We start from the raw sequence: 12,139 nt of genomic DNA on the forward strand, positions 1-12,139 counted from the left end.
AGTAAAGATGATAGAAGTAGTGATCATCTAGCAGCCTGTACTATACTTTGGGTGGGAAAAGGGCTTGAGTTCAGGCTAGAATGGAGATTTCACTGGAGCCAGGATCAGAGAACCCAGACCAGGGCTCATAGCTGGGACCCAGCCCACAGAAAAAGTTGTTAGATCAATAATAGAAATACAGTCATTTTGCATTTAGGAGGAAAGAAATCACACTAGTTGCAACTTAGTTCCACAGTGGAGATCTGGATGGCAGTGCCAGGTATACATCAAGACAGGCCTTCTCCCTGAGGCAGGCAGAGAGCATGGACCAGGTGGCATGTATACACAGGGGCTGACAGCTTAGAATGTGGACTCTGGTCCCTGTTGCATCAGTTACTAGATGATGACTGCGAGCAGTTTTCTTTCTCTATAAAACAAAGGAGAAAACTGGGTCTCATAGGGTGATTATTCATAAGACTGGAGTAAGAATGAAAGGAGTTGGTATTTATAAAGCACTTGGGCTGCTCCCTTCCATAGGAGCGTTGGTACAGGATGGAGTGCTTCTAGGCCTGGAACTGGATGTTTCTCTGACTTTCTCCTTCCCTCTGGAGCAGCTGAAATGGAATTGTAGCATACAATGAGAGGTCACTTTGTGGTTTTATTTTCCACATAGTGATGTGCTATTAAGCACATCACTCACTCTTACTTCCCCTGTCTATGAGTACACCAGCAATTTTTACATCTTTTGATGAGCTTGGTTTGATTTAGTTAGGGACTTTCAAAAAAATTTAAGCATTTAAAATTTAATCTATTTTTATTTTTATGTGTATGAGTGTTTTGCTGCATGTATGTCAGTGTACCTATGTCGTGCAGTGCCCATGGAGGTCAAAAGATGGTATCAGATCTCCTGGAACTGGAGTTATGGATGGTTGTGAGCTGCCATGTTGGTGCTGGAAACCAAACTCCAGTCCTCTGTGAGAACAACCAGGCCTCTTAACCACTAAGCAGTCTCTCCAACCCCACATTTGTTAAGTTTTATTATTTATTTATATGTTTTTTTTTCTTTTGCACGTGTGTGTGTGTGTGTGTGTGTGTGTGTGTGTGTGTGTATGCAGGTAACTGCAAAGGCCAGAAGAGAGTGTTGAATCCTCTAGAGCTGGAGTTACAGTTGGTTATAAGCCTCCTGAGCTGCCTGATATGGATACTGGGAACCAAACTCCAGTCCTCTGAAAGTACATTAACCACTGAGCCATCTCTCCAGTCCCCTGAGTTCTTTCTTCAACCAAAATCTCTTGCAAATTGCCAGTGTTTATAACTAATAAAGCTGCATTGCTGCGATTAAAGTGGGAGTCCAGAGGATACTCAACTATCCCAGTTCATGTTCTTTCTTAAAGTCTCATTTCAGAACCAGGGAACCCAATGTGGACACCACAGGCCTGTTCCCTTCTGGGAGATTTAACTTACCCAGAGTCATCTAATGAGCTAATGACAGATTGGGGACCATACCCTTGGTCTCCTGAGTGCTTACCATTCCCTTCTCCATTAATACACAGATTCTTAACATTGGCTGCTCAGTAGATTCACCTGGGGACTTTTAAGAATAGTCAGTGCTGGACCCTAGCATCAACTACCACTCGGTTTCTCCATCTATAGTAAGAAACACACTTTCTTTATGCCTTGCAGTTTTTAGTCACAAGACTCAGTCATTGTATTTAGAGGTTAGCTGCCCCAGTTCCTGGCACTGTTATGTAGAGGGGTTCCCCCCACCAATCCAGTTTCTTCTTGACTGTTTAAAGTTTTCCACTATTTTCTCAGCTGAGAATTGTGGCATAGCTGGAATGCCTTCCCTGGTTGAAGGTAATGTTTGGACTACTTGTCAGGAAAACTTCAAAACTGTTTCCCTTAAAATGGAATAGACTTAAGCTGCCGTGTGGGGCATCCTACAGGATTTTCTGTGCTGTGGTCCATGACTCTAGACACACAATGAAGTTTTATACAATAAGATCTGGGCAGGGGGACTCCACTGCATCTGTTGCCTGCTCCTGTGACAAGTCCTTAAAAACATTTTCTGGGTCTTAAGTTGGGTATGGAAGGTCTGGGAGTTATGCATAGGTGGCCTTGGGCCCTTTGGGATACTCACTGCAATGATAAAGAAACCCTTCTGTTCTGCAGCAGAACAGCCCTTTTTCCTGGTTGTGGGTCTCTCTTTTGGGAAAGCCACTGTACTCCAGGGAGGGCTATCCAGACCAATAGAAAAACATGACTGCCCCATCTAGGAGACCATGGTGATGATCAGGATGCAAGCTGAATCACTTTGTTTACTGTCTGGGTTAATGTGGCCCTTGGCTGGTCAAATACCTGGTTGATGCCTAGGGTAAAGCTCTTTGTGGTCAAAGCAGTCCACATGGGGTCATGGTTGCTGCAGCAGGAGTGCAGGCCCATCTCCTACATGCCTTCCCTCAGCACAGCGGGAAAACAGGGCTCCTCAGCTTCTCGTGTCATCCAGTGAAACCCGGGGACAGGGAGTACCAGGTGACTCAAAGATGCAGGAGGATGAGGAAGACTACTTGTCTGGTATCTCCTTTCCCTTATTACTAATGACTGTGTGGGAAAGTTTTTGTTTTATATTAGTTTTAAATTGTGTGTGTGTGTGTCTGTGTGTCTGTGTGTGAGAGAGAGAGTGTGCACCATAGAGTTCAAGAGAGGACGTCACATCCCCTGGAGCCACCTGACATGGGTACTGGAACCAAACTTGGGTACTCTGCATGAGCAATCCATGATCTTCACCACCGAGATATCTCTTCAGCCCAGGATTATGTTTCTAAGTGCAATAATTAAATTAAATAAGGCTGGAGAGATGATTCAGTGGGGGAAAGTGTTTACCATATATAAGCCTGACAACCTGAGGTTGATCCCACATAAAAAGCCAGATGTAATGTGGTGGTGCACATCTGTAATCCCAGTACCCCAAGGCAAGATGGGAGAATGCCTGGATGCCTACGAGTGAGCCAGCACAACAGAAACAAGAGAGACTCTGCCTCCACAAAGTGGAACCTCCACACACATGCTGTAGCACATGTTCACCTACACACACACACACACACACACACAAATAAATAGATAAATATTAATAATAATATATATGCATAGCAAAGAATTCTGTATATTGAAGTAGTTACTAAAAATTAACCATATTTGTGATATAACATGCCTTTTATTAATGTAACAAATAACCAGAATTAGTCATAGACTTAGTTACAACTGACATTTCAAAGTGTCGGTGAACATAAACCATAACCCAAGGTATTTGGAATGACAGCTTTGGTGGCTCTTTGGGGAAGGGCAGGTACTGCCAATACTGTTATTACCAAGTAGTACTAATAGGAGGAAAGGATAAACATTGGAGGTTTGTGAAAATAAAGATTAATTGGACCCCCAAATCCTACTCACAGCTCCCTGAATTGAGAGCCCAGAACTGGGTTCAGCTTTGTTCCAGTTGCTACCCATTTATAATTCCTTTTTGTGCCCGTACCTAGTTCATTTTGCATTCTTCTTCTCCTTTGCTGGCCACAGGCTCCAGGATACCCTACAAACACATGCACCCTTTCTATTCTGTGGCCTCAGCTCCTGACAAGAATAGCTGCTCAAATGCCATGAAGCCCACATGACAAGAAGCCCAAACCAAAATGGCACGAGGCTTGTGTGGTCCCCCAAGCAAGACTACCGGGGCCCAGACTCTTCTGACCCCTGGTCCCCCCATCTGGGCCTATAGCTTTCAACCTTGTTTTCTTGCTTGCCTGCAAGGTGCTAATTCTACTTCCAGGTGCTACTTCTGTGACCTATGCAGGAAGAGAGAAGAACGAAGGGGGAAGAGTCCAGGCCAGTCAGATTGTTCCTTAACTCCATCCATCCATGAGGCTTCTACTGGGCACTCCCTGACCAGCATATCACAAGTCCACACAGACCTGCAAAGCAGTCTGGGAATCAGTGTGTAAAGAATACATCACTCTCCCAAACAGTCGCTAGTAAGAAGGGAGAAGAGATCCCTGAGAAGCAGAGTCTTCCTAATTCTCCTGCATCACTGAGCCACCTGGTACTCCCTGTCCCTGGGCTACCAGGCCCTGTCATCTCTAAGTCCCAGTCATGTTTATCCTGTCTTCAAGGCCAAGATCTCCACCCACGTTCCCCAGCCACACTGTTCTGTTTCTGCACAATAGAACTTCAGAGTTAGCAGAGGCATAGAAGTCCTCGAGGGTAGACCCCCATTTGGTGGAGAACTGAAGCCTAGAAAGACTCCAAGAGGGCTGGAGAGATGACTCCGTGGTTAAGAGCACTGACTGCTCTTGCAGAGGAACCAGATTCAATTCCCAGCACCCACATGGTGGCTACAAACCATCTTAACTCCAGTTCCAGGGGAATCCGAAGCCCTCTTCTGACCTCCATGGCATTCCAGGTGCACTCACATGCAGGCAATACACTCATACACATAAAATAAAAACAATAAATAAAATATTTTATACAAAAAAAAGAGAAAGACTCCAAGATTGGTGGTAGCTGCTGTGCACTTGTGTTTTGTACATAGTATGTAGCTGTCACTTGGCACACCTTGTGTTTAGCTCCCTTACCTCTTCCTGCATAAGGTAACTATCACCTGCAATTCACATCAAGAAACCACAGCAAAGAGATCAGCTCCTTTGACTACCAGGCCATGCCTGACCCAGCCATGGCTGAACGACCATTGCCTCCCACCCAGCTGACTGATGTGTGTGGAAGGTGGGGCTGGCATCCAGACTGCTAATCCTTAATGTTTAGCTCTCTTCATGTCCCTTGGCTCTGAGTTAGAGTTCTGCTGGTGCTTCTGCTCTGCAGCAACTCTTAGTGTGTGTCTGTCTGAGTCTGGTTGAATTCTTTTTAGGGTGCAACTTCCTAACTGGCATCCACACTTTCAAACTCTTCTGTCCTGGTTGTCAAAATATAGCTTGAGTGATTTTCTTTGCAAAACGTGAGTCAAATTGGACAGTGCCTCCTTGGCTTTTTGTGACTCTTGGGCTCATGTGTCCTGAAATGATAGAATGGCCTTACCACTACCCTACAGTCTCACCCCTCTCCCCTCCTTTCCTGTGTCACAACCCATTGAGCGGCATGGCCATGATGTATCCTCCCCTTACTCGTACACCTTCCTCCCACAGGCCTCTGCACCTGCTGTTGCTATTTCCTGGCATTGCCTCCCCTCCCTTTTTACATATGAACTTCTATGTAGCCCTCAGCCTGGTCTTCACATCCTTAGTCTCTTAAAGTGTGCCCATCTGAAGGCTGGCTTCACACCAAGAAGCCCTCCTTGGAGCACTGACCAGACAAGTGACCTCCTGTTGATTGAAGTGACTCTCTTATTAGGGTTTGTTTCCCCATGGGTTATTAAAAGCAGGGCATGCCCATATTTCTTTCAGTCAGTCACCACTGTCTACTGTTGTGCCTGCTGCATACATCTTATGCACATGTATTTTGGGGGTGTTTTAAGACAGGACTCAACTACATAGCCAAGATTGCCCCAAATTCACCCAAACTGCTCATCTACCTCAGCCTCCTGAGTGCTGGGGTTACAGGTGTCTGCACCATGTCTGGCTTGCATGTGTAATTTTAAAATGGTTTCTAAAAGTGCTCATTTGAAGAACTCTAGAAAGCCACTGGCCAGGGTCTGGGTGACAGTTCATTGTGTTAAAGAGCTTGCTGTGTAAGCATGTGGCCCTGAGTTTGAATCCCCAGCACTCACAAAAAAGCTGGGCCTGGCATCATGCACCTGTAACTGCAGCTCTACAGCGTGAAGATGCTTGGATCCTTGGGGCTTTCTGGCCAGCCAGCTTCTTGAGAGGACTGGATTAAAATGGGTTTAGGGGGAAAATATGGCTTAAGAACACAGGAAATAGACCAAGGAAGAAGAGAGAGGAGAGAGGAGAGAGGAGAGAGGAGAGAAGAGAGAGAGAGAGAGAGAGAGAGAGAGAGAGATCCCTAAAGGGGGAAAATGGGTCTACTTACTACTTTGGAAAAGGATGTTCTCCAAAGACTGCAATGCCAAACCTAGTTTGGGATTGCAGCTGAAAGGAGGTGAGAAGTCAGATGTTAAAGCTGGACTCCTCTACTTTCTATATGGAGTTTTATCACAAACCCAGGCATCCAATTAGAGTACATCCCTTCCTCCAAGCAGTAGCCCAGTGGATAATGGTTAGGGCTCCTCTTCCTCTGCGGGGGAGGGACATGTCATCCCGTGGGTGTTGGTAACAGCAGTAATTAATGTGAGGACCCTACTCTGAGCAATTTGACCCCACAATTTTTAGATAACCAAGTGGATGAGCAGCGGTGCATAGACCTTACAGGGTGAGAGTGGCAGGGCAGAGGCTACCTGGTCCTCACTTCTCTCCCTGTCACCCTCTCTCCCCAGGAGTCCGAAGGTGTCTCCTGCCACTACTGGTCCCTATTTGATGGTCACGCAGGCTCAGGGGCCGCCGTGGTGGCATCACGCCTGCTGCAACACCACGTCACGCAGCAGCTGCAGGACATCGTGGAGATCCTGAAGAACTCTGCCGTCCTTCCCCCGACTTGCCTGGGCGAGGAGCCGGAGAACACACCCGCCCACAGCCGCACCCTGACCCGCGCCGCCTCTCTGCGTGGAGGGGTGGGTGCCCCCGGCTCCCCCAGCACACCACCCACGCGCTTCTTCACCGAGAAGAAGATCCCGCATGAGTGCCTGGTCATTGGGGCCCTGGAGAGCGCCTTCAAGGAGATGGTAGGTACCCCAAGCCACTCGGGTCGCTCAAGCCAAAGCCTTCTAGGAAGATGTCCCTGAAATACGTGGTCTCACAGCCCTGCTCCACCTGTACATCTTCCCTTATACAACAGGGCTTATTAAAAGTTGACAGCTAGGTTCCTGGCATGACGGAGGCCAAGTGCAGAATGCCCTCTGTGTATTAAATATATGCTGTATCGCTTCCATTTCATCAAACGCCTATGGAGCCAGCTGGTGTGGTTCAATTTAATTGAAATACTGTGGTGGCTGCCAAGTGTTTACAGGTGTACAAAGTCCAGGTGTTTAGGAAAACTATGTTGAGTCGTGTGCGCAAAAGTACCCTTCCTCTAAGAATGGGCTAGGAGAACAGGTATTGGTTGGTGGTATGACTCACTCTGTTGACTGGGTAGAGGTTGGAGAACAGCTGGGGCTTGGGTAGAGATCCAACTGTCTCTTGTTTTACCTGGGCAGTGGAGTCCTCTGCCCCGCACTGTGTGAGTGGGTCTGGTCAGGGAATTCAGCGTCTTTCCTGTTGGCCTGACTCCTGAGCATGCGTTCTGGCAGAGTAGGTAGTAGCTCTCCAGTGACCCTGGCTTTGCCTCTGCCCGGCAGGAAGGCCGCCACGGCTTTGTTCCTTGTAATCCCCTCCAAGTTCCGAGCTTACTTTTCACTGAGGCAAATATTTTGGTTCCAAAAGATTTTCTTTGCTGAGCAGCAGTCTGCATACAGATAAAGAGTAAGAGATACTTAAGGATATTTATAAGGACTTGATTGAGGCCAGTGGGCAGTAGTGTCCTTCAAGCCTGGAGACTAGAATGTGATGACAATCTGTTCAGTAAAGTGTCAGTGGCCTGAAGCATCTCATCAGAGGTGAATGTGCACCTTGCATGGTCTGGGATCTTGGGACTTCTCTCTGTGCACAGATAGGAGGAGAATGTGGAACAGCAGGGTCATGGCTCACAGTTTGCGTGGCTCACGATTTGCTCGCAAGGAAAAATAGATTGTGTACACCTCAAATTTACATCTGCATGTTAGTCAAACTCATCCCTTCTTGGTCTTTTTCTCTCCTGATACACATATATTTGGCTTTTGATTAGTAAGGCATCTAAAATTCCTCTCAGGTGCAGCCCTCCACCAGGAAGCTGGAAAAGATGACTTAGAACAAAAAAGGAATCAAGGTTAAAAAAAAAAAAAAGTGGCTCCTACAGAGCCTTGTTATAAAACCTTATCTTGTAGGTTCCTTTAGAAGCTCTGATGTCGGTGTTTCTAGACACTGATAATGCCCAGAATGCTGGGATGAAGAAAGAATTTGATAGTAGGCTCTTTCTGCAGTGACAGAAGAGGTCAGTTTACACTGGAACTGGAAAACGAGGGAACTTTGGGATTTTCACTTCCTTCAGTGATTGGTAGGACTGCAAACTTTTTTTTTTAACTTAAAACTGCTGTATTCTCAGTTTCATCCACTAGAGGTCAGTGTCGCATTGACTAAGGCCTCTGCTAAGATCCAAGGCTGCTCTTTGATGACTGAGCCCCTAGCAACAACTGTACTTAAAATGTGAAGCTTATTCACATAAATGCCAAGAAGGAGCCCCAGGCTTATCTTTTCATGTTTTCCATGAATAGTTACATGAAATTTCTCTTGCAGACAGTTGCCAAAGCAAATAAATACATATGTGTATGTATCTATATATTTATATAAATAAATACTTTTATATAATTCATTCAGTCAATAAATACTTGCTGACAAATAACTCTTTGCCAGGCTTGAATGGACATAGAACATTGAATAAAATAGGAAAAGTCAGTATTCAGCAAGTGAAATGTGAATGGGAGGTAGGACAGAGGAAAAGTTACACTTTCCTCAGACAAGTGGACAAACTTAGCAGAGTTACATGATGCAAGCAGCTCCGGTGGGAGGGGCTTCTGGAAAGATAAGTACTTTATCTCCTCAAGAGGGTAATTATTCCTCCCATCCTATCTCCTTTTCAGTATTGTTAGATAGCTAGACAGGCATTATATTGGGCTTGGAGGCCAATGAGGACTGACCTCCTTCCTCATGACCCGCTCCCCTATGGTCAACGTTGGACCCCACTTCGGATTTCCCATGTTTAACGTGCCATATGAAAAAGTGAAGTTATCAGGGCTTTGTTGAGATCCATTAAGAGAGAGCTACTTCCTCTTGGTCAAAACAATAGACTCTACCTTTGACCCTGGGTAGAGATATGACATTCTGATCCGTACAAAGGTTAGATCATTACATACCATTGTCTCCTCCCCTAAAAATTAATCTAGCTGGATATGTCAACCACCTGGGCAAGAGACCACTCCACAGGAAATCTGATTCACTTGAGGACATGCTAAGGAGATGTGAGGAATAATTATCTGTAAGAAACATTAAATATCAGTATTTCTATCAAACACTGTATGACTACTATTTGTCACAAGGAATTCAAATCTTTTAATTGCCCCCTCCCCCCCGACACCTTGTAAAATTTTTGTTCAGACAAAGACCCTGCTGCATTCCCCAGAACTTGGTGATCCAGAGCAGCTAGCCCCTTCCCCCTTTCCTTCATTTCCTTTGCCTCCAATTCTTTTAAAAGTAGACAACCATAAAGACCCCAGCCAGTGGAGAAGAGACACAGTGCTCTTCTGTTAGACTAAAAAACCCTATCAAATTTCCTACTCTGGATGCTTGCCTTTTTTGTGTGAGCCATGCTCCCTGATGATCAGAAGTAAAGTGTCAAGATATTTTAACTGGAGTGGTGGTCTCTTTCTTTTCTACTCTGAACTTGTTTCTAATATTATCTACTTAATAATATAACATATCTGACCTTCCCAGAAGCCCCTCTCTTAGGACAGTAGTTATGGAACCTCCACCATGCGGACTGCATTTTTTTCTGAGTTCTAACACAGAAAAGTATGACTTTTTCTTTTCCTTCTTTCTTTTTCTTTTGGATACTGGCCAAAAGCCTAAGCATACCTTCCCTGACACTCAGAACTTCTGTGTCTCTGATGCCCTTGTCCCCTTCCGCCATGCAGCTTTTTACCCTCTTCCATTGCTGAACGTGTGGCGTTCTTGGACCCTAACTCAAAAAGGCATGGCTTTCTCTCTTCCTCTTCTCCCATCTCCCTCCTGGTAGCTATCAAATTGACAGCTTGCCAGCCCTGTTGTTTTTCTCTCACACTCTAAAAGAAATGGACCTTGAGTTTCCTCTGCATCCGTTTCTAAATTATTTTATTAAGACTAAGAACCGGAAAGGGAACACCGATTTCCACAGCAACAGTATGGATATATTTCCCTCCACAGAAAAATATGTCCTTCCTTCTAAAAGGAAGAAGGCAACAATGTTTCAATTTGTTAAACAACTATACATCGTCTACTACTGGTGAACGGTTAAGGAAATGTCAGACAGCTTGGCTTTGTTGATAAAAACATACAAATAATGACATTGTTTATTTTTATTTTATGCATATGAGTGTTTGACCTGCACACATGTAAGTACACCCATGCATGCAGTGCCCACAGAGATCAGAGGAGGGCATCAGATTCCCTAGAACTAGAGTTACAGATGGTTGTTAGCCACCATGTGGGTGCTGGGACCCAAACATAGGTACTCTGCAAGAGCAGCCAATGCTCTTAACCACTGAGCCTTCTCTCCAGCCTCAATAATGACATTATTTTAAAAGGATAAGAATGATTGCAAAGCTTAGATACAAGCTCCCAAATACTTTTGACATTTTTGTCTTTTGGAACAGAATATGTTGCTAACAGGCCCAAGGACATTTTGACTTTTAGCCAAAAAAATGGCTACATTTCTTTGGGGTCTTTTTACCCTAACTGCCTAGCCAATTCCTACCTCCTATTCTTATCACAGCATCCTCTTGAAGGGGTTACCCAAATTGCCAATAGGGAATAGGGACGCCAACCACTCTGGCTTCTTCCATGCTGAACAGGGATGCAGGGTGAGGCAATTGGAGTACCCCTTCAGTGGGTCTATCTGAAAGACTCCCAAATTGCATAACTCTTGTCTCTAGGGGAGAAGAAAGTCCTTGAATCATGAATAGGAGATGTGAAGGAGAAGTAAAGGCAAGAGTAATTAGCATTACAAGTTCTAGACAGGGAACTAGAAAAAAAGTCAGAACAGGGCAATTTTCAAATGTTCATATGAGAGTCCATTGGAGTTTCTTGACAAGGGCTCCCAAAAGCATCCCTCTATTGGGTTCCTCCTCATTTTTCTTTTGTCTTCCAAGGCTGGACTAGTTGGCTGGGAAGAGTGGCTGGATACTCAGGTGAGGGTCCAGTGACTCTACTTGGCCCTCCTTTAATGAATGAGCACAACCTTCAGCAAGCCCAGTTGTGACTATGTTTAGTGATCAGGCTCAGCCTAAGTCATGATGATGGTAGTTATTTCATGCAAAAGGGACTGCTGTGTTAAAATGACTTGGAATTTAAAAGGATTTGGTGCTAGGAGCCACATATGAGGGAGAACATATGTTGTTTGTTTTTCTGAGTCTGTGTTACTTCACTTAGTATAACAGTTTCTAGCTCCATCTATTTACCTGCAAATTTTACAATTTCAGCTTTACCACTGAGTAGAACTCCATTGTGTAAATATACCACATTTTCATTATCTACTCATCAGTTAGGGGCCTCTGAGGTTTCTTCCATCTCTTAGCTACTGTGGAAAGAGCAGTAACAAACATGGATGTACAACTTTCTTTGTATTAGGATGAGTTCTTTGGGTTTATGCCAGGGAGTAGTATAACCTTGTCATATGGTAGAGTTCATTTTTAGTTTTTTTAAGCATTCTCGACACTGCTTTCCATAGGGGTTTCACAAGGAGCCATTTTGCATTCCCAATGTCAGTGGACAGGTGTTCCCTTTCTCCTTATCCCCACCACTTCTGTTGTTCTCTAGATCCTGACCAGTCTGATTGGGATAAGGTGATACCTTAGAGTGGCTTTAATTTGCATTTCCCTAATTACTAACAATTTTGAACACTTTTTGAGGTGTTTCTTAGGCATCTTTATTTCTTCCTTTGAGAACGCTCTGTTTAGATCTTTAGCCCATCTTTTCATTGGATCATTTGGTTTCTCGATTCTTTGTTTTTTGAGTTCTTTATATATTCTGGATGTTAAACATCTGTCAGAGGTTTCACTGGTGAAGATTTTTCCCATTCTGTGGGTTTTCTCTTCACTTTTTTGATTGTTTCTTTTGCTGTACAGAAGCTTTTTAGTTTAATGAGGTCCCCACTTATTGGTTGCTGACCTTAATTCCTAAGCAACTTCTGTCCCATTTAGAAAATCCTTTCCTACACCTATATCCTGTAAGTTACTGCCAATATTTTTTTCTAATAGTTTCAGGGTTTCCAGTTTCTT

The 12,139-nt window shown here is 44.6% G+C and overlaps 1 protein-coding gene across 1 annotated transcript in view; it reads left to right on the forward strand.

The window, feature by feature from the left end:
* Ppm1h (protein phosphatase, Mg2+/Mn2+ dependent 1H) overlaps nucleotides 1-12,139 on the forward strand; it is a 297,333-nt gene that overhangs the window by 135,107 nt on the left and 150,087 nt on the right. The window contains exon 3 of the mRNA XM_008846139.3: nucleotides 6,416-6,760. Within this exon, the coding sequence (XP_008844361.1) occupies nucleotides 6,416-6,760 (345 nt within the window). The remainder of the gene's footprint in view (nucleotides 1-6,415; nucleotides 6,761-12,139) is intronic.

This window comes from Nannospalax galili, unplaced genomic scaffold (assembly GCF_000622305.1).
Source record: "Nannospalax galili isolate Female #2095 unplaced genomic scaffold, S.galili_v1.0 scaffold202, whole genome shotgun sequence".
In the NCBI taxonomy this organism is placed as follows: Eukaryota; Metazoa; Chordata; class Mammalia; order Rodentia; family Spalacidae; genus Nannospalax; species Nannospalax galili.